Source organism: Vicugna pacos, chromosome 19 (assembly GCF_048564905.1).
Source record: "Vicugna pacos chromosome 19, VicPac4, whole genome shotgun sequence".
NCBI lineage: Eukaryota > Metazoa > Chordata > Mammalia > Artiodactyla > Camelidae > Vicugna > Vicugna pacos.
Genome location: NC_133005.1, coordinates 39,271,174 through 39,293,672, shown reverse-complemented (window position 1 = coordinate 39,293,672; position 22,499 = coordinate 39,271,174). Strand labels below are relative to the sequence as shown.

General features: G+C 45.7%; 1 protein-coding gene across 22 annotated transcripts in view; it reads right to left on the bottom strand.

Moving 5' to 3' along the window:
- TSHZ2 (teashirt zinc finger homeobox 2) overlaps nucleotides 1-22,499 on the bottom strand; it is a 911,650-nt gene that overhangs the window by 153,800 nt on the left and 735,351 nt on the right. For 19 of the 22 annotated variants that reach the window (XM_072944417.1, XM_072944418.1, XM_072944414.1 and 16 more), the window contains one exon: nucleotides 5,463-10,343. In XM_072944417.1, coding sequence (XP_072800518.1) covers nucleotides 7,270-10,343 — 3,074 coding nt within the window. In that variant the 3' untranslated portion in view covers nucleotides 5,463-7,269. Of the gene's footprint in view, nucleotides 1-5,462; nucleotides 10,344-22,499 lie in introns of those variants that run through there. The other 3 variants (XM_031687684.2, XM_031687685.2, XM_031687688.2) reach the window with 2 other exon arrangements.

Here is a 22,499-nt window from a genome sequence, read left to right as displayed (position 1 = left end):
TAGTGAGTGATGGTGGACGCACGTCAGGCACTATGTCAAGGCCTCTTCTACCACATTCGTCATCATCATCACCAGCAACATCATCATCTGCACTGAAACGCACTGAGGACCCATGCAGATCTTCCTATGCATGACCCAGGCCCAGTGATGCTGGACTGAAGCAGATGGAAGTTTTCAAGGTAGCTGGTGGCGGAGAGAGAGGGGGGCAGTCAGAGGGGGAGGAATGCAGGTTAATGCTCTATTCTGTCCTTTCTCAGGGGTGACCAAACACCACCCGGTACTTCTGTTTCTCCCCTCAGAGCTGTTTTAGTTAAATCCACCCTTGCAGTCTCTCCTAATTTCTTCAAATCAAATGGCACAATCCACCCCACGTCTCAATTTAAACACTAAGCAAACACAAGAGGATTTTTTGGAGGCAGGCGATCAAAGTGGGGTGTGGAGAGAGGGCAGTGAAGGTGTCGAGCGCTTGTTCTGCGGCCAGACCCCGTGCCCAGCCCTGCCCAGAACAGAACGTGTGCTGTTTTACCACATCCTGGGCCCAGGCCGAGCGGGGAGAAGGGGAGCCGCACCGCCTGCCACCCGGTCTGGGCCAGTCCCTCTCATCAATCTGGACGTAGCCTACTTTTTGGAGTTTTCATAGCACCGATAGGAGATGAGCCCCATAGAAGGACCCTCCATCCTTAAACCTACCACATGCTTCCTGCCAGTAGAAAAACAAACAAACAAAGGAATAAAGACTATTCCAGGGAAACAATCGCCACCACGTTCCGCAGAGCCTTGGACTCCTGGGCTTTGGGAAATGAACGTTCTCAACAGCGGCACAAAGTTCTCGAAAAGCCCCAACTGTGACATGCGCCCTGGGCTCCTGGCAGCCCCTTTTCCTATCAGGTGAGCCTCGCATAACATTTACACTGGATTTAATCGGAGAACGTGACCCACAGCGATTTTCAACAAACTCCTGGCCTTTCAGAGGAAGAGCCGGGGAAGGAAGCTCAGCACACCACATCCTCTTCTATTTTGGTTCCCTTCACGCACTTGGCTATCTCTGTGGCCCACATATCATTTAACAAACTGCCCTGCGATTCTTGCAGGGCGTGGCGTCGTGACTGATTTAAAATCCCCGCATTGCTAAAACTGCATTGTTCTTCATCAAGTTGAGTCATTTTTATGTGAAGTGTCAAGCTCCCTAACAAATAACTCCTGCCAGACAAATCAAGTTCCTCGTCTTAGAGCCGCGGCTAAATAGTTTATAGCTTTAATCTGCTCACCGAGGTGTGCAGTCTATGACAGTAATTATAAATGCAAGGAGAAATTATAGCTGAATGCTTTAACTGCATTAGGAGCCGTTTGATGAACAATCATGAGCGCCTGCTCATTTCCAACAATAGAGGGCAAGTTGGTGTCAGTGCATTAGAAAGATTTCAGTTCTGCATGGCTTTTTCTCTCATTTACCACGGAATGTCACTTGTCTCCTATAAAGTAGAAAAAAAGCACCATGGAAAGCTTTAAACTTGATCGTTAAAAAAAAAAAAAGACAAAGAGAGAAATGCAGGAGAAAACTGTTTATCATGATGACTTCTGTTTTTTCTTTTTTTTTTTCCCTCCTGTTTTGTTTGGCGGAAGATTCAGTTTCAAATTAGTTCGTTGAAGGTAACTGCTTGTTTACTTACTAGGAGCCTTAAAAAATAATCCCACCTGAAGCCATTGTTGAAAAATCTTTATAAAGACTCCTTTCAATGAAGGGCGAGTTAAAAATCCGCTCAGGGAGAGGCTCTAATGATGGTGTGGGTCTCCACCAGACCCTGCTCTCTGTATCTACCTAAGCTAATGACACAATTTAGCTCTTTATTTTCCCCTCCTCACTTTTGCAGAAAGACGTTTTTAATTTAGCTGAAGAATTACTCAAATGTATTTTAAAGACATAAATCCATATAAAAAATATGAGCTAATTAAAACATTGCACTCCCTGTCGCTCATGGATTTTCAATTTAGCGAAAGAAAAAAGAATTGCATCTGGTTAAATGAAAAGATGATACTGATGGCAGATTGAAGTAAATGAAAAATAATGTTACTCTATATTAAAGCACCAAATTATACACGTCAGGATTGAGCATTCAGAAGTCCAAATGAGGGGGGAAAGTGCAACGGAGATGGCGATGCACTGATGCAAAAAAGCCCGATCACGCGGGTGAAAGGAGGACGTGAGCAGAGGTGAGGCGTTCGTTTCTCGCCGAGTGAGAAACGCTGCGGATCCTGGCTGACCCTGTTTCCGAATTCTCATTTTGCTTCCCCTAAATGAGAGTCAGGATGAGGATTTAAAAAAAAAAAACTCACATATCTATTTTCACTGGAATTTGGGTCATTTCCTGCTGAGAGGCTGTATGGTGAATAGATGATCACATGATGGAGCGAGGAAATGATAACAGAGAGTGAGGAGGAGATGCTTCACCCCCAGGTCAGTCCCGGGCCCCGCTGTCTCCAAGGAGAGCCCTACCTCACCTCTCAACTCTTCTACTACATTTTACAGACTTCACTTCTAAACTGTTGGATGTATACTTGGCCTTGGGTAGCACCTGGACGCCATCAGGCAAGACGGAGGAGAAGCCAAGAGGCAGAAGAGACCTGATGAATGTTGGGCAGTCCCAGGTTCGAATCCCACCTCTGCACTTCCTGTGTGTCCTTAGACAAATCATGAAAGCCTCTGGGCCCTCTGCAAACTCAGGATGATGGGAGTCCCCACGCCCGGCTCACACAGAGGCCAGAGGCTGGTAGTCTCCCTGTCACTCCTTTCATTATAATTAAATAGTTTAGGTCACACTTTCCTTGGGGCCACCTGCCTAGGTATTAATTAGCTCAACTGGGGAACACTACAAGTTCAGCTGAGGCTGAAGAACATGGTAGAAGCCTGTAGACACTGCCTGGAACTAACTTTCCTTGTGAACCTACTACGTACCAGGCTTAATGGAAAAGAATTCCACACATTTACTTAACTTAGTTCTCACAACTCTTCTATGAGGGGAGAATTATGTCCACGTTTCTTTCATACACACAGACGCGGGGGGCATAGCTGAGAGACAGTGGGACAGTCAGGGTTTGAACGGAGCCCGAGGGCCGCGGCAGCCCGAACTCAGCCGCCCCTGGTACCCGCGTTCCCTCCTCGGCTTCCCCCGGGGCTGGGCAGGGGCCCCTCCTGTGTGCTCCACGCAGCGCTCACCCCGGAGCTGCCCGTCGACGTGTCTGCCACTGGCCTCAAAGGCAGACTCCTGTCCTGGTCACTGGCTTATTCCCTGGGATTAGCACAGTGCTCGGCACGGAGTGGTGGCTTTCTGGATACGTGATAATGAAGGAGTGAGGCTCAGAGATGGCGGGAATTTGAGAAACTCATGCAGAATCTCTATGCTTCCTCTTCCTCCCCTGCAACGTGGTTGAATCAACCCCTACCTCATAGGGCTGTTCGTGGGAATCCAGGGAAACCACGTGGGCAATGTGCTTGCTGCAGGCCCGGCGCATTTGGCTACGACCATCAGCACGACTGTCGGGTCGCCGTGATGTACCCTTTGCGGATAGAGTCTAGTGCCCAGTAAAGCACAGCCAGTATTTGTTGGAAGATGAATGGAACGCACGGAGGGAGGACAGGAAGGAAGGAAAGATGGGAGGGAGGAAGGCAAAAAGGAGGAAAGGAAGGGAAGACTATTTACTGGATAAAGGCAAGGTTGATGCCTCTGCGGGACACGAGTCAGTCCTGTTCATTTTGTCCTCGCCAGGCTGCCATATAACCCGCACTGTTAGGGTCGCCAGCTTTAACAAATAAAAATACAGAATGCCCAGTGAAATTTGAATCTCAGATAAATAATAGACACTTTTTTTTAGTGTAAATATGATCCATGCAACATTTGGGACATGCTTATTCTAAAAACTTGTCATTTACTCAAAATTCTAATCGAACTGGATGGACATCCTGCATTTTATCTGGGAACCTCACATGCTATTCACCCTGAACGTGGATTTTTATCAAATCATCCACCACAAAGGTGGCAGCTTATTGGACTAGAATTCATTCCCACCACCAATTTCAAGGCCAGGTGTGCTGCTAAACTCGTACACTGCATTACGCAGTAATGACTATCATTTCAAGTCCTTATGCATTTTAGACTCACTGATTCGCTCTCTGTTTAATTTCTATTATTCAAGAGCAGGTGGGTTTTAAAGGTATATACAAATACCTATTGAAATTGTTTTAGATTCCTTATGCCCTAAAATAGGGATGCACAGTGAACATTTTCCAATTAATTTTTAATGAAAAGTCGCTTTTAATATTTGGCCAACAATTTTGCAGGATTTAAGACATAGCTAAGAAAAGTAAGAAAATTCAGGTCAAAATCCGCATCTTACACAGAATGTAGATACGGTGAAGCTCCCAAATTCTCCGTAAAATCTTGACCATGCTTCCTAAAATGACATGTCACTTTGTACAATTTGTGCTATCAGGCATACCAACTAAAATTAGAGTCCCAGGTAGCAATGGTTGCATTTTGTGATCATTTAAAAACATATATGCATAATTCTAAGCAGTGGGCAAGGTTTTGCATGAATACAGTTCTAAGAGTACCGTAGGGTGGAGGAATTCTTTTCTAGGCGTCCAAAGCCTCAGAAAGCCACCTTTTGTGCAGCTGTGGAAGCCATTCAGGTAGAAGGCAATACACTTAGTATCAACACAAACACCTGCGCCGGCACCATCTTTCATATACACGCAACGCATATACACACCCATCGCTTTGAATGAGTCCCAAACACTCAAACCTGCCTTCCTTCAGTCCTGTCTCAGAATCGCAGCATGACGGCGTTTATGTAAGACTGGAGCTTCGTCGTCATATAATGATAACTCTGTAATATGGTGCTTTGAAGGCCCAAATCAGAAATATTTACTCTGTACCAGTGCAGAAGGATGAGAAAAGAGCTGTCCTGCCTATGTATTTAATAGACGTGTAAGTACCTTTGAGTAGGTTTTTCCAAATTATTGGTTTACCTTTCCTTCCCTAGAACAGGGATGTGCGTTTCAGATTTTGACTGAGGCTCTCTTTTTCTCCCCTTCCCCTGTTTACATATTGCAGTGTTTTGGCTGGGATGTTAATTTTTGAAAAATGATTATGCACCTAACAGGTGGAAAATTGGTCTTTATTGCAGCACAAACACACACCACCTATTTGTCCTTTTGGCATGGTTTGGACCTACCACTATGGGACTGGAAACATTGCTCTCTGTGTATTCTATGCATATCCACTTTTTTTTTCTTTTCTGAAGGACCAGAAAAGCATAATAACTAGTTGCATAAAGTTAAAAATGTTATATAGCAAATAAATAGGTGTCATGGAGCCCCGAGCTCATGTGTGGATTCAGTAGGTGTATTTCAGCTTTCCTTTCAACATTGTGAGCTGAACAAATCATGCTTGGGAAACAAGAGATGAATCTGCCAGCAACACATTTTAATTACCAGGATAATAGCATGCAAACAAAACAAACGTCTTCATCTGGGTCCAGATAGCCATTAGAGTTACAGGATGGGTTCCCTTTATCAGAAGCTCTTAGATCTTCTCACCAAGGGAACAGTCCCAGAATTTAACCCTTCATTTCATTCTGACCCTCCATCCTCCCATTCAAAAAATCTCCCTATGTGATGTGAAGTGGGCCGAAACCCACATCATATAAATACCTGTCCCCACCTGGAACTCTGTCAGTGCTCATAGCGTGGTGGCTTGATCTGGAAGTCTCCTATTTAGAAACAAGTGCTCTGACAGTAGGAGGTGGTGAGGGCTTATACAGTTGACCCTTGAACAACATGACTCTGAACTGCGTGGGGCCACTTATGCTCAGAGTTTCTTCAACGGTAAATACTACAGCACTAGGTAGACCAGGGTTGGCTGAGTCTGCGGATGTGGAACTGTGGACAAAGAGGAACCACCATATGGAGGGCCTGCTGTAAGTTGCACATGGGTTTTCCACTTTGCAGAGGATGTGCGCCCCTAACCCCCACGTTATTCAAGGGTCAAGCGTATGCCATTATTAGCCGTCCAGATCTTATTGCAAATTTAACCAAAAGAGCTAATCCATAACCTAGCATGACATGAACTGGACTGGCAAGTGCCGAAGGCTTAATCAGGTTGGGTCCCCATTTGGGGTGTGGCCCAAGATGGAGGACAACCTGAACATGTGTGAGGGTCCCTAGCATACGAGGAGTATCATGCTGGAAGGGAGACAGAGGAAATACTTAAACGAAAAGGATTTCAGCCTTGCTTATGCTCAACATTTGAAAATGGCTGGCGTGACTAGTCTGCCAAGGTACTCGACCTTAGAATCTGCCCTCTTTCCTGAAGGTGATATAGATACTCTGGGCACTGGTGACTCTGCCAGGCACGGAGCTTCAATGATACACGATGCTAATTGTCTTGAAGCCATGGAACCCTGGGTGCACTGGCCGTATGAGTGTGCTCATTTGTGTCTTGATAGACAATCAAAGCTCAAGGCCATGCAATGCGTCTACCTCTGATACTAGCCTTAGCCGAAGGAAAACGAAAAGACCAGAGAAGAAAATAAACTTCCTCTCTTTACACCTCAGTGCTCTGCAGAGACGAGTATTCTACTATCCGACTACAGGGCATGTGCCCGTTTACAGGAAGCCGAACGGACAGGAGGTAAACAAGGGGCGGCGGAGGGGCTGGGGTGGAAGGTAGCAACTGCTGCAAGTAAGCTGCAAAAAGCATCAATTACACGTAATAATGATAAAGACAGCGTTAAGCTATTTATGAGCTGAATAATCTCTGCTTAGGGGCTGCCCCCAGGAACTCCACAGTCTTTACTCTGTTGCTCACCTTTTTTTCCCTTAAGTTTTTATCGCTTTATAAGTCATTAGCATTAACTATGGGAAGATAAGGTGGTGAAATGGGACAGTAAGAGAAGGCAGTACTCAGTAATTAAAATGAGGCATAGCCTTGGCTGGACCTTGAGAGTCTCACGAAGCAGTAACCTGTGAGCTCCGTCTCCCTAAGCCCGTTGTGTTCTATTCCCCAGCGTTAAGCTGGGCAAGTGGAGAGAGTGGTTAGGACTTATTTATCATGTTCTAGTCTTTTGTAAAAATGAGTGCGATTCCAGCAGGCTACTGTCCTCTTGGCACAGGGAGACGTTAGCTACCTCTAGACAGACCCATCTCCCTTCTAGAAGCTCCTCCCAGGGCTACTGGCACGACCACCTGGGAGCAAACCCATACCTGCAGGGCTATTCTTCATCCACGTCTGTTACAAACTGTGAATGGTGTTCGGGTGACTTGCTGTGCGTTTTGCTTAGGTGGAGTTTTACTGCATGTTTGCTCACAAATGTCCGACAGCACAACTTACACTTGAACTTAGAGTCTGTGTCCTCTTCGCCAGCTATGGTTTCCGGGGACCTCTGGGCCGACGAGACCCGGGAGAGCTCCTGCTCCGCTTTGCTTTGCTGTTCCACTGCCATGCGGGTCATGTCCTTCATTTGGAAACCTAGGTGAGACTCTAAGTGGCTGATGTAGGTAGACGGGGTTCTGAACTGGGAGGCGCAGTCACTGCAGTAGAAGATAGGGTGGCCTTTGTCCATGTTTTTCAGGAATTTGGTCCCGCCCGTCTTCCTGAGCTGGTACTTGACGTTGGCCAGCCAGTGGCTGATGGTGGTCATCGAGAGTCCCGTAAACTTCGAGATCTGCATTCGCTCTTGTGGACCCAGGTCGGACAGCAGGTACTTGCCCTCCGACGTCTGGAAGAGGCTGGAGGCAAACTGAGCCTGCAAGATCAGAAGATGCTGAGGGTTCCAGTTGGACTGCCTGCCCTTTCTTTTATGCAAGGTCGAGACTTCGCTGGACACGTCCTCAAAGCGCCTGACATCCATTTCCAGCTTCACGGGGGGCACCCTGGAGGAAGCGGCGGGCTTTGGGGTGGTGGCTTTGGGGAGGACTTTGACCATGTCAGCGATGTCAGACAGAGCATGCTTCTGGGGTGGGGACGTGCAGGACTGTGCTTGCGGGGACTCGGCCTTCTTGCCCTTGGACTTGGTCAGGTCGATGGGCTGATCGTTGCTCTCAAACAGGTAGCGTCGGGACACACTGGCCGGCCTCGTCGGGGCGGGACTCAGAACTGGCTTGTCCATGGCACTGAGGCTCGACTTGTGAAACATAGACATTGTGCTTGAGCTGGGGCTGGAGCAGGCGGCAGAGCGCAAGGGTTCCGTGGCTTTGCCCAGGTGATTGTTCAGGACGGACTGCAGGGCGCTGAGCGGGTTGATGCACGGCAGGGCCGGAGCGTGGTTGGTGAGGGTGCACCCGTTGCTGAGAGAAGATGCTGGCTCCAAGGCCTGGGGTTTCTCTCTCTCCCCGCCCTCTTTCGTCAGCTTGTCCTCCTCCTCTGGGGGACAAGGCTCAGCCTTTTTGGATTCTGAAGGGAGTTCGCTTTTGGAGAAAGAATGCCCCTCGCCGTGGCTGAAGGAGGACGCCTCTTCTTGGGCACTTTCCCTCCTACACTCCTTCTCGACGTCATCTTTGTCTTCCGGCTCCTTCTTAACTTGAGTGTATGGGGCCAGGTTTGTGGGCACGGAAACCAGCGGCATCACTTTCCACTTGGGTGCAATTGGCCTTAGCTTGTTGGCGAGGTTGGGTCGAATCTGCAGGACCTGGGAGCCCAGAGGCAGGGAAGGCTTGGCGCCCTCGGACAGCTGGTAGGCCGCGTGGATACTCGGGTACGCGCTCCAGCTGGGAGCCCCGTTTTGGGCTTTGTTGATGGCGGTGGTAACAGTGTTTTCCAGTGACTTCAAAATGTCCCCTCCACCCTTGGAGCCGTCTTCCAAATCCTCCTCCCTTAGATACTGGTATTTAATTGTAGGGTCTAAAGGTTTTTGCAGAGGGTCTTCATAGTCCTCGCTTTTCATGACCTTCTCATCCTTGATGATCTCCTCCTGTTTTTCTTTTTTACCCTCTTTCTTTAAGTCGGTTGTGGAGGCCGTGCGGTCAGAAGCTGAGTTACTTGACCGCTTGGGAGCCAGGGAATCACTGCTTGGGGTGTCGGACAATGACTGCATCTTCTCCACGGCGAGTGGGTCCAACACCAGCTGCTTCCCTTTCTTGGAGGCAGAGCTGGTGACCTTGAGAAAGTGACCGGTGACCATCATGTGGGTGGTGAGCTGCTGCAAAGTGTCGTGGGAGCTCCCACACTCCATGCACTTCAGGATCTGGGACTTGCAGGCCTCGAACTGCCAGGTGTAGCTGGCACCGTTCTGGTACCCATAGCGATTGTTGGCGGACAGCTGTAAGTTGGCGCTCTTCTGAGAAGGAAATGAATCGGCAAACGATCCTGTGGTCGAATCGGGGGAACAGGGCCGGTTGACATCGAAGACGCGTTTCTTCGCGGGAGTGACCATTTTCGAGGAAATGGTTGGTACTGGCTCCTTCAAAGGCACTTTTTGGTAATGTTTTGTTTTGATCATGTGGACGCTCAAATCTTGGAGGGAATCGAAGGAGTCGCCACAAAACATACATTTCAGAACCTTTTGAGCGTCCTCCTTGTCCATGTCCTGGAAAGCCCTTTTTCGGGGCTTTGAGTAGCTCGTGGGTCTGAGCTTGTCCTTTTTGCGGTTGTCATCTTGATAGTGGCCTGTTTCGTTCATGTGCACAGTCAACTCGACCAAGGTGTCGTAGGCGGCACTGCACTGCCGGCACCGGAACCTGCTGGCCCCGGTGAAAACGGCCCCGCACATCTTGCTGTTCTGCCGGTACAGCTGGACTGAGCTGAACAGGCTGGGCTTCGACACGGGTCTGGAAGGCAAGTTCTGCTGAAGGCTTTTGGACAGAGCGTCCTGGTGCCAGTCGAAATCAGTCTTGCTGCCATTTCGGGTGTCACAATTCCGCCTCTCGCTGTTGGACAGCTTAAAGCCAAGACCCAGGCCAGACCAGTAGGAATCAGACAAGATGTTGGCATAGACAGCGGTCATTTTATCCATGCAGCTGTGGGCTTCATTTGGGGGCTTGGGGTGCAGGCTGGCTTTCTTGTCCGGGGCATCTCGACTGCACACGCTCTTGACGTCTGACACCTGGTCACTGGCATCACTCAGCAAGGACTCGTTCTCGGCGTCCTGATTGGACAGATGACTTCCTGGAGAGTTCTGGTAGCTGAAGCAGCCTTTCTGCTCAGGACCCGTTTCCACCGTTTCTAGCTCCTCATCTGTTCCTGGGTCATTGCTGCCCTGAAGCTGAGCTACTGAACCACTGTCTTCCTCTTCCTCCTCTTCTTCTTTGATTTCCTCCTCTTCCTTCAGCTGTTCCTCCTGGGCGTAGCCTGCAAGGGAAGAAGGAGGAGGGATGAAATAACAACACAAGGTTCCATATTCCACCCCAATTTCCCCACTTCGGCAAAGTGCTTCCTATAGGAAACTGAATAGTAATTTAATCAACACTTTAATGAACTGCAAGCCACGGACACAGGAAAAAGCCAAATGATGTCTTTCAAGCCATCTAATGCCTTTTAAAAAAAAATTGGCATGAGTCATAATTCTTTATAAGTGCCTAGAATCCCAAGTTAATAATTTTCACATTTAAGGAATATTTCTCTAATACTTCTGTAACAGGACAGTTGCTAAATTCACATGTATGACTTTCAGGAAAGCTGGACTGAAATTCAAATATGATTAAAGATATATCTCTGTGGAGAAGGACGTTGGCTCATAAGAAAACTAAGTCTTGATTGACCCTTGGCATCCTCATGGTAAGGTTTACCAAGACACTTGGCTCTATTGGCATACAATCATTTTAACAAATCATTTTTGAGTGCTCAGAAGTAATTTCGATGCATAGTCATTATATTTTGGATAGCCAGTGTCTTTTTTGTTAACACGTTTTTATTTGTAGACAGTCACACAGCAGGATGAGCAATTATGGAGTATCAAATAAAATCTTCCATTGATAGCTGAAAAATTAAGTAAGCTCAGCAAATAGAATGATTTTAAAGTAATAGCAAATGGTGTTAGAATACGGGATTTGGGGGCTAGCCTGCTATTCTCAAACAGGTTTATGAAGATCTTTTCAGACCAGGCTGAAAATGCCCTCTCGATCTTGTGCCTGTAATTTCAAATGCACTGTGATTTGTGGGTACCCGTCATGAGATGCCAATTATACATTTGATTTGTAGATGCAAAATGCTACTGGGGATGCATGCCTTCCCTTCTCTGAAAGGATTTAGGACCAGTAATTGCATAGGGAAAATGAAGGCAGGAGAGAGCGGGTGCAAAGGGAGTTAATGGGCAAATATCCATCAATGGAGATGAGGAGTGTGAATATTAATGTCCATGTGCTCGTTTTTTTCCACCTGGACTTTCCAAAGCCATGTGGATAAAATGCAACCAGAGAAGCGACAAAGCAAGGGAGAGTCAGTCTCGGATTTGCAAGGCCTGCGTGACCTCAGTGCAGTCTTTCCCTTACGAGGTCCTGTATCCCCATTCAGTGCAGGTGGGTAACTTGTGAGAAACCCTAGAGCAGTGCTCTTATTTCCATTCACCAGGGACAATGCTTGAAGGAGGGGTGATCAAGCATTGGAGGTCTCGCCTGTGAGGCAGGCAGAGAGTTAGGAGAGAAGGGGCTTTATTAGGAGTAAAGCAGCTGCGGTCAGGAACTCCAAGGGCTCCAAGACTGAAAATGAGGAATATTTTCATCTGGATTTTTATTTATTTATTTATTTTCCAGAGTTAGTTTTTTTAAATTGAACCATAGTTGATTTACAATACTGTGTTAGTTTCAGGTTAGTTTCAGCAAAGTGACCCAGTTTTTCATATATATATATATACACACACACACACACATACACATATAGTCTTTTTAGATTCTTTTCCATTATATGTTATTATAAGATATTGAATTTAGACCCCTGTGCTATGCAGGAAATTCTTGTTGTTTATCTGTTTTATATATAGTGCTACATATTTGTTAATCCTAAACTGCTAATTTATCCCTCCCCCACTTTCCTTTTTGGTAAACCATCAGTTTGTCTTCTATGTCTGTGAGTCTGTTTCTATTTTGTAAATAAGTTCATTTGTATTATTTTTTAGATTCCACATATAAGTGATATATAATATTTGTCTTTCTCTGTCTGACTTACTTCAGTTAGTATGATAATCTCTAGGTCCATTCATGTTGCTGCAAATGGCATCATTTCACTCTTTTTTATGGCAGAGCAATATTCCATTGTATATACATACCACCCTGAAGATGAAGAATATTTGAGCAATTACTGTCTCCTAGGACCTATGCTAACCATTTCAAATACATTCGTTCATTTTATCTAATATCCATATGAAGTAGGAACTATTATTACTTTCATTTCACAGACAGGGAAACTGAAGCTCTCAGGTTAAGAAATTTTCTCAAGGCCACATAGTTATCATTGCAGAGTCATGCATGAACCCAGTCTGTTTGATGAGTGAATCCTGGTCTTAACCACTAGGCTCTGCTCTCTTTTTATTACCAACCTAATGAATAGGAAAACTTTGCAGAGGTCTAAAGGTTAAAGGTTAAGCAGTGGGATTTCACTGAAATGTCACTAAATAGATAACCACCTCGGAGGGGAGAATGGTCAAAATACTGGAGACTGGAGCCCACAATTTTAAGGGTGTGATACCATAAAACAAGATGAAATGTAAAAAGTCAGCCTCGCCACTGGTTTTGTGGTTGGGTTCATTTTTTTTTGTTGTTGTTATTGGTGTCGTATTTTTGCTTTGCTAGCAAGTTGACAAGTGAATTTTTCATTAAACCGATGTTGCTGGTCTCTGGTTCCATAAGTTGATTTGAAGGAACAAAAGCTTCTCAATGTAGTCAAACAACTGTTAATAAGTAGTCACTACTTGCAAGAAAATCCTAGCTTAGAATAACTGAACTAGATCACCTCCCCATCCTCACTGCATCTTCTTCACCCTGGATTAGTTTGCATGTTTGCAAAAAATAGTCATAGGAGAAGGTCTGTTACAGAGCCAAGCAAAAGACTCCAAAGAATCAGGCAAAGTTTACCAATCAAACAGGGTCACTTCTGAGAATTAAAAGGGCTTTATCACCCATACACTGGGACAGTACATATTAGCCAGGACGGTTCCAGGCTAAGACATAGAGTCACCACATCTATGGGCAATATGATTACTTTAACAAAGAATTATACATCTACACACAAAGTAGGTAAAAAAAAAAAGGGGGGGGGGCTTTCAGTCATCCTAATTGGTTAATGTGTTGCCAGGTTTCATTCATCTCAGTATTTTCAGAGCCTAGTACAGGGCCTGACCCATAGTAGGAAGCCGGGGAATAATTCATGTTATGTTGTCTGTATGTTGATGAAATATACATTCATGTGTGCATGTGTAGGCACTGAGAATGCACACGTACACACACGTTCACACGTGCACGCACACACACCACACAGTCTGCTCAGCCAATACAGTGTTTTCACACAAGGAGAAACGAAGTGTTCTTTTTTGATGCTGACATTTGGAAGCAGAGCTTTCCGGACCAGCTCAACTTCACAATCTACTTTGTCCTTCTAAATGGATTCCCCAGAAGAAAAGTCGAAGACAGCGAATGCCTCCCCCACAATACAGATAAAATTTTCTGCTTAATTAGGCATTGACATGTTTACTATAACCTTTACACAAGAGTAACTCGTGCTGAGAGACCCTTTTTGTCTGTTTTCTTCTGCAGAACAGACTAACTCTCATGCACCGGATAAGGTAATGCGATGAAAAGGCTCAAAAAAAAAAAAAAGCCAACACATCCATCAGAGTGAGTGTATTTTAACAATGGCTAAGGGTTTCAACGAGTTTAAAAAAAATTTTTAATATTATGCATTTAAAACTGCTCATTTGACTTAAGTGATTTTGTTTGCCACCAGCAGCTGAGGCAAGAGAGAAGGAAGACGGTCAGAATACAGGGGCTCGGGGTGGATAAGGCGTACCCGTCTCTCTGTCCATGACTTGTTTAAGAAGGTTGCATCATAGGTAAATCTTGGTCAAGTGGATGAGTGGCAAGTTTATTCTTACGAATACTTATTTAGCAAAGGACATCGAGGACAGTGACGCCATGGTAAGAAAGAAGTGTCCTTTGCAGAACGTCCTCGTTGATTTCAGGTTAAAGGTGAAACCTCATGGTGGCAAACACCCCCCTTTTCCGACCGAAAGGTCTGATTTCACCCCTCACCACCCCCTGACTCTGGCCACATGACACTTGCCTACTCCCAGGACGGCTAGTTCACGCGCATACTCTTCAGTTCCGCAATGAAAGGCTCTGCGGTCAAGAACCCATCTCTCTTCCGCTCCAGGTTGCTGCTCTGTGTGGCCGTTACTGACCAGCAGGGTGGCTCAGCGGGCTTCCTGCTGCTCCTGCCTCCAGCCTGCTTTCCAGAGAACTAACCGCTCGGTATTAAAGGTATTAGCTGGCAGCACTGCTGCTTTAACTCCTGCGATATCTTTCTGCTGCACTTACAATAATAAAATTCAAACCCTTTGCATGGTCTATAAGAGCCTGCAGGGTTTGGCCTCTGCCTTTTTGCTTTGTCCTCAGTACCCTCGTCCTGCTCCCTGTACCCGCAGCACAGCAACCTACTTGCTCCCTCTTGCACCTGCCAGTCCTCCCCTTGCCTGTGGTTCTTTGCCATTGCAGATTTCTCTGCTTGGAAAGGTCTTCCTCTGGACTGTCACATAGTTGGTCCCTTTCCATGCTTCAGGTTTTAGCTCAGATGGCCCCTTCTCGGAGAGGCCCTTCTCTGTGTAACTCTACATCACATCAGTCTGCTGTACCGTAGTTTGAAATCACCTTGTTTGTTTATTGATTGATTGTGTCCTCCCGCTAACTATGAAGAGAATATATCTGTCCCCTTGAAGACAGAGACCTTGCTTCTCCCAGCACTCAGATCATAGCCGGGCACGGAAAGATGTCCCCAGGTTATCCGAGTGAATGAATGAATACATCGTCCGGGGAAAGGGGATGATTCCAGTTGCAAACTTTGTCTCCACTTCTCAGCAGTGCAGTTAGCACCTGTTACCTCCTCATCCCGCCCTCCGTCGAGGTGAGATGTGAATCACCACCATCATGATCAGTTTTTCTCGATGATGAAACCAGAACATCCCTATACATCATCTTTTTAGAGCAACCCAGCCACTGACTTTTTGTTACCAGAAATCCCTGAGCTATGGATTTAAGCTTTTAAAGTATGAAGACGGGAAATAAGCACCGAGACTGCAAAGCATCAGAAAATACGCTCTTCAAGTGAGCAGATTTTGATTCAAAAAAGACTCACACATGGGAACTTTGAAAATATGGATTAAATTCTGTGTTGGATAAAGCTCATTAGGTGTTCCACGATATATGTTACATAACTATTAGGGTGGTCTACTCCCAAATTCTTGATTTTAAAAAGGAGAAATGTCATTAGAAAGACATGCTACCTATGCTGTAAGCTTTTACCCTATTAGTACACAGGTAAAATTCTGGAATAAATCCTTAAACTTTAGAAATTTCCTCTAATATCAAAGGTTAAGCAAAAGGGAAACAAACAAACAAAAATTACCACCTCAATTGTTCCAAAAATCTCTAGTCAGAATGATTGAAATGAAATCGCACAAAATAATTCATGGGTGGCATGCTGTCAGATATCAGATTTTTGCTAGGCATCCATTTTTGGAGTTGCCTTGAAAATCCACAACAGAGTGTTTACGGGGAAAACAGCGATGGCTTTTAAAGCGGCAGAACAGGTGAGTTACAGCCCGAGAAGAATATGAAACTCAAGGCGGCTGATGTTCAAAAACTGCACCAGAATTCAACCACGACCTCATTTAAAAACAGATCCGGTGGTGACAGGGTCATTTTCGCCAATCCACCCCACTAAATGACAGTTTAAAATCACACGAAGGTCCCACAGCGTGCGGGGAGACGTCAATGAGGAGGCCGCACGAGCTCATCGCCGGGTACCCGGTAGGTACGCAGAACGCTGACGCGGGGGAAGGCCTGCCTGTCATGAGTCCCTCGCGTTTTGGTGACTGTGGTCTAGAAGTCTGTTACTGTGCATATGGTTATTGGCACTAATTGGCACTCTTGTTGGCAGGCTGAGGAAAGAGACGGAGGGTTTAGTGCTCAAGGAGGCTGCGCTACTTTTCAACGGTGACTGGGCCCAGAGTGGGGGCCGCGCGGAGGGGATCTGTCTGCCTTGTGCTCCAGGAGGTGGGGAGCCAGCGGGCTGCGGGGATGCCTGACACCGTTCCTGAGCGCAGACCTGACCCTACAGAGACTCCACGTACCACGAGCCAAGGCTCAGCTTCCCCGCCGTCTGGAGGGGTCCTCTAAGCTCAAGCACATTTCTGAACAGAGACGTTTTCCATTCGTGGCGTATAGATTTTTATTCCTGCCACCACACAGAACTCATTAACACAAGTGTGACTTGTACACACAGATCGGGAGGGAAGGGCTTGCTCCTTCCTCTATCTGAACGTCAGAATCAAACAAATAAGATTCTTTGTTTAAAAGGATGTTGAGGGTGCAGAGTGGGGGTAATGATGGGCGGCTTCCCCTGGGCCCGCAAGCGCTCAGTGGAGATGGATGGAGAGCTTTCTGAAGGTCATCAAAGCAACAACGCCTCCTTTATTGTTTCCTGCAGACGTTCGGGAATTGGAGTGTTTTACATGTACAATGCAGACACATCAGGTGGGGTCTGCGTGGGGAAAAACTCCATTTACTTAATGTACTTTTGTTGCAGGCACTTTTCTGGGGCCATCATCACAGCTCTTTGGACTATAAAGCTGTGTCCTAATCACGCTCTGAGACACTCTCCACGCCTTAGTCATCTATAAACAAGGCCTGAGCTAGTTTAAATCAGGGAAAGTGGATACTCTGGCATCCTTTTGTGGTTCATCTGTTTATCCATTTAATCAAGAAATACTTACTCTGCAGCTAGCACATGCAACGGGCTTCCATACATAGAGTTTCACTGAGACTTTCATCACAGTGGTTCTCCAAAGGCCAAGGAGAGAAGAGAGCTGAACGACGGAGGGATGCTGGACACCGGGGTTGGGGAGGAGAAAGGTCATGATGAGGCCATGCTTGACTAGAGGAAGGCAGGTAACTTAAATGGGCAAAGAGGCTAGACGGGGGAAAAGCAATCCTGAGTTGCCCAGGTAGGAAGCGCTGGCGCTCAGCTAGACAGACACGAGGCGCTGCGGGTGCCTGGAAGGTCCGTGCCGCTCTGAAAGAGCACAGCTGCTACTCGGGGGACAACCACGGGGTCTAGGGCTGCCAGATATTTTGTTTGGTCAAACCACGAAGAAGAAACCAAGCCTGCCTGGGATCCACCCATTGGCAAGCTCTACACCAAGGGAATTGGGGAGGTAAAGACTCTGAAGACCTGGCATGCTCTTCTGGAGCTTTCTCAGTCTGTCTCTTTGATCTTGACTCTCACCTGTCACTCCCCCCAGCCTGCCTCCCCCACAGGCTTCTCTCAGGGCAAAGGAGGAAGTGGAAGAAAGTGTATCATGAACCCTCGCTACTCAAAGGGTGGCCCCTGGACCAGCAGTAGCATCACCCGGGAACTTGTTAGAAAGGTAGACTCTCAGTCCCACCTCCGGCCTATGGAATAGGGGCATTTTAACCAGATCCCTGGTGGGGAGGGGGTTCATAGGCTCGTGAAGGCTGGAGAAGCCCTACTGTAAACTGCAAAACTGTTCTTCAAGAGCAAGAGATTGAGAAACCCTACATTTCTATATGAATGTGGGGACTGGCTTTAGGAGGAAAACACCTGGAGCGTTCCAGCCTCCCTCCCCTCCAGGGACCAAAAGATGAAACACCTGTGGCTTAGACAGTTGCTCCCAGTTATACTGGGAGACAACCAACAAGAGAAAAATAAAAGTCACTGATTCAAAGACGGGTCAGCTACTGAGGAGATAGGATTATCTGCTGGCCGTGGGATCACTTCATATCCACCAGCTACTGTTTAAATGTGATCTCAGGAAAGCGACTGAATCTTTCAGGGGTTCAGCTTCCTCATCCATAAAAAAAGATATATAATACCATTTACTTCCTAGGACAGTTGGAGTATCGAATGTGATAAAATACGTAAAACCCCAAGGCCGTAGGACTACTTTCCAGGCCTGTTGTAGGCACTTTGTAAACACAGCACATCCTGATCGCCACCCTGAACCTGCAGATGGCTGCAATCGGTCGACTTTGGCGTTCGTGGTGATCCCTAAATCCTGTTCCGAGCCAACAGCTTTTAGATGATATTTGCATTAGATAGGAACCAGCTTTGTACGTGTCGTGCTTAAGAAAAGAGCTTCCTCCCATTCGGGGTTTGTTACTTAATATTAAATCATTCATACAAGGAGCCAGTGGTATGTGTGCTGGGAACTTCCGGGAAAGCGATGTGCAAACATCAAATGGCACGTTATTAGGTCATTACCCGTAATGGTAATGTCTGCAGCCTTCAAGAAATAAAGCAACCCACCATCCGAGGGAAAAGGTCTTTGTTGGAGGCCTCGGGCTTTGCAATGAGAGCGATGACGAATGCTCAAAGCAGAAGGTCTCCTAGAGAAAAATGCTTCACGTGCAGCTACCTAGAATTTCTGTCTGGCATGTGTTATTATTGGGAAATGTCCTGGTGACAATTTGAAAAAGCAGAGTGAGAAAATATTCATGGAGAAGGGTGAGAAGGGGGCCGCTTCATAAGATTTCTGGTAGTTTCGGCTTAGAAATCATTATCCTTAGATTATCCTCACGCCAAGAGGGCCATAAATCAGGAGCAGGGGATAAAACAAAGTGAAGGGGAGCGGGGACAAGGAAACAGCACAACAGGACTGAGACTTTCCTATCAAACTAAGAGTTTCAGGCTTTGAGTTTTCAAGTGGTAGCGACTATTTTCAGAAAAATGTACATAATGAGTCTTTATATTGTCCCCACGTAGGGCTATATAAACCTATTCACACATACACAGTTCTTTCCAAGACTGGAAAGTTTGGAGAGTTTTTGTGGGTTTTTTTTTTTTTTTGCCAAGAAAAGGGACAGTGAATCATTGTCCAGAACGACCTTCAGAAAGTATATGAAGCCGTTGCACCATCTGCGTTTTTTCAGACATATAGTCCCATTTTGCTTGAAATAACATCATTAGCACAGCCGTCCCACAGAGCTAGAAGGTGATCTTGTTTCCTTCTTGCCTGGCTTGAAGTCAAACATCTTTTCTTTTTTTTGGCAAATGCTGCTTCTTCCTCTGAAATATTTCATGCAGATAATGGATAATGACCACTGCTCATTGCCTTTTCTCGAAAACGTCTAACTGCATTAGCCGAGAACAGACACATTTTAACCTGCTTCTTTTGCTAAGTTCATGGCTGTGACCACTTCCCATTAAGAAAGAAAGAGAGAGAAAAGAAAGCTCACTGTCCCTTCAGAGAAGCTAAATTGGCACTGTCAGAAAGCGATCTGGCCTTTGCTTTTCTGGTGAAAAGTCTTCGCTATCTCTAGAATCACCGAAGTCCGAAGTGGAAAGACCTTTCATGTCTCGTGGACAGTCACTCAGTCAGGCAAGGATTTCCTCGCCCTGGTTCTGCAATTCTTCGACTGACGGCTCAGGTACTGGACCATCCAACCCTTCTTCTTCATGTTGGATTCTCCGCCAGTAAGATTGCTGTGAGCAGTCTGACTGTGAGGACCACGGTGCTTGGAATTCCCTCCCATTCCTTCCCATTCCTAGGAATTAAGCAGCATTTTCACGATGCTTCTCTTTGCTTCAAACCTGGCAATTTGACTTCTGCTCATTCTGCATGAGGCAAACAAAGAACTCCTCCCCTGTAAAAATATAAGGACTTATTCTCTTATCTCGCCTTTGCATTTCAGGATGAATGAGTTTATTAGCTGGTTTCTATAGAAGAACACGTGGCCCCAAGAGCCAACTGGGCCACCATCACACGCTAACCCAGTGGTTCTTAACTGGGAGCGTGTTTGTGCACTTGGACAACGCCTGGAGACATCTTTGGTTGTTAGAACTGAAGATGAGGTGCTATTGGCAGCTAGTAGGTGGAGAGGCCAGGGATGCTGCTTAACACCCTACCATGCACAGGACGGCCCCCTACAACAAAGAAAGGTTGCAAAGTCAAGGTCAGCTGCAGCATTGGGAGTTGGCAACGAGCAAGGGTGATACTCATCTTCTTTCTAGTTTTCAATGAAGCAGGAGGAGAAGACTCTGTGGTTAAAGGGGGACTAGAGAAGAAAGGGGGACAAACACCACCGTCACAGGTGTCACAACAGGGAGCTGGACAGCACACGGTCGGGAGCAAGCCTTCAAGTCTCACTTCTGCCACGTCTTACATCGTCATCTGGAGCAAACTCACGGCCTCTGTGGGTCTCTATCCCTTCATCTATCACCTGGACGTAATAATAGTGCTTGCCTCAAAGATGACCGTGAGAATTGAGATAACTGGAAAGAACTCAGGATGCCTGGTAAAAAGAAGCACTCAACGTACATCCTCTCTTGTTAGTGCTACAAGAACAAAGATGGGGTCAGGAAGAGCCGCCTTTTGAAGCTGAGTTTCTCAGGTTGTTTAGTATTTACTCTTTCAAGTGTTGGCTGGAAAAAAAAAAAAACCTCCATCAGGCCCTTAGCATTATTCTCAATCAATTCCTTCTGGATTCATTTAAATCCCCCTTATCAGATGGAGTATTTTTATACTACGAGAAACAAACAAACAAAAAAGTTCATGATGAAAGGGATTAGCATTTCTAAATAACTCCGGTAACTCTGTCAAATAAATCCTGACCTATTTCAGTTCTTAATTAACTAGGTTAGCTTTTACAGGAGGAAACTCACATAAGACAGCAAGTCTGATCTGAGGCCAAGCCCACACTGGACAGTTGGACGAAGCAGTTCTTGGAAATGGCCCAAATTCTGGGAGATACAGAGGTCTTTGATCTTTCTGAATCGACAGTTTGAATAATCTAATGGAAAATTCTCTGGGGTTTTCTGACCTTTTGATTTAAGGTTAGGGCTGGTCTTTTCAAGGCTTGTCATCTGCTCTCTGTCCCTGCTTATAAAGGAGATGGGTAAATAGAAAAAGTCTTGAGATCACTATGTCAGCACGATCCCCAACTCCCCCCAGATAGTACCAAGCTGGTCCTTTTCCCAGGAGAGGAAGGTGGGCGAGGACAACACTGTTTGGTGATCTCACGTTGTCCAAAGGGGAGCACAGGTGTCCGGCTCCTGCTGCGTCAGCTGTCTTGTCCTTGACATTCTTTCTAGTCCTTTTGGTTTTTTTCTGCTTTATGTAGTTTCCTCTGCTTTTTAAGTCTGCTGGTATTAGTTTTCTGCCAGCTCCCAAACTACTTTTATGAAAGCTGAATTCTCCTAAAAAATTATACTAAAAATATATGCATTTTTTTTCTTAACAAAAAAAAATTGTTCAGCTAATTGGTTAGTTAATTTGCTTGCTGGTATAAAATGTCATTTTTCTTTTCCTAGGGAAACAACAAGAAAAAGAACCAGAGCTTCTGACCTGAAGGAGGAAGATTAGGCATGGGTCGAATTATTAGAATCTTCTTCTGTGGAGCCTCTGACACCGTCGACTATTAGGAGATACTGAAGGGAACTAGCCGTCATACCTAAAGACAGAGTTTCAAAGGGGATGCTGGTTGCCTTTCCAGGTTGTGCTAATTCTTTATTACTTATAAACATTAAAAAATGAAGTTGGCTCATTCCTGGGCAACGCTGAAAAGGTCCTCAGTGTTCCAGGATACACCACAGTAGACAATGTGTTTACGCCCCAAGTATGGGTGGGTTTGGCACCACCAGGTCTACGTGTGCACCCCGACTTGTCTAAGCCCATCACCTCCAAATAGTAGCTTATTTAGAAAATTTAGGCCTAACCTAAGCTGATAGGGGATCGGCATTCTCAGTTTGATTTGATGGTTAAAAAAGTAAGGGTCTCCCCCTATCTTTTTTTCTATTATAAGTATCAAATCTCAAGAACTGCTAATATCAATTTCTTTAGCCTGAGGAAAGGCAGCTTGAAGACTCAGCTAACATATACAAGAGCACAAAGCCAAGAAGACCACAGCAAAGCAAAGTCCTAACCTTGATCAAACTCCACCTGAAGCTGGACTATCTTTGCACTTTGAAATTTCCTGAACAAATAATCCCTTTACTACATAAGATAGTTAAGGATGGGTTACTTGCAACTGAGACTTTGATGATATATGTTAGTCTATGTACATTTTATAGTTTTGTGTAGGTGTTACTTTATAAATCAGACACATTTTAAATCAATATGTGTATTGGTCTTTCTGTTTGCTAACATTTTGCACAATAAACATTGTGTATACTGGTGTATATATTCTTTAGCCTCTCACAATTATGATGGGGAAGTATTATAATTACTTTTTTTGTTTGTTTGACGAAGTATAGGGTAATGTCCTTTTGCTGTTCTGTTCATTA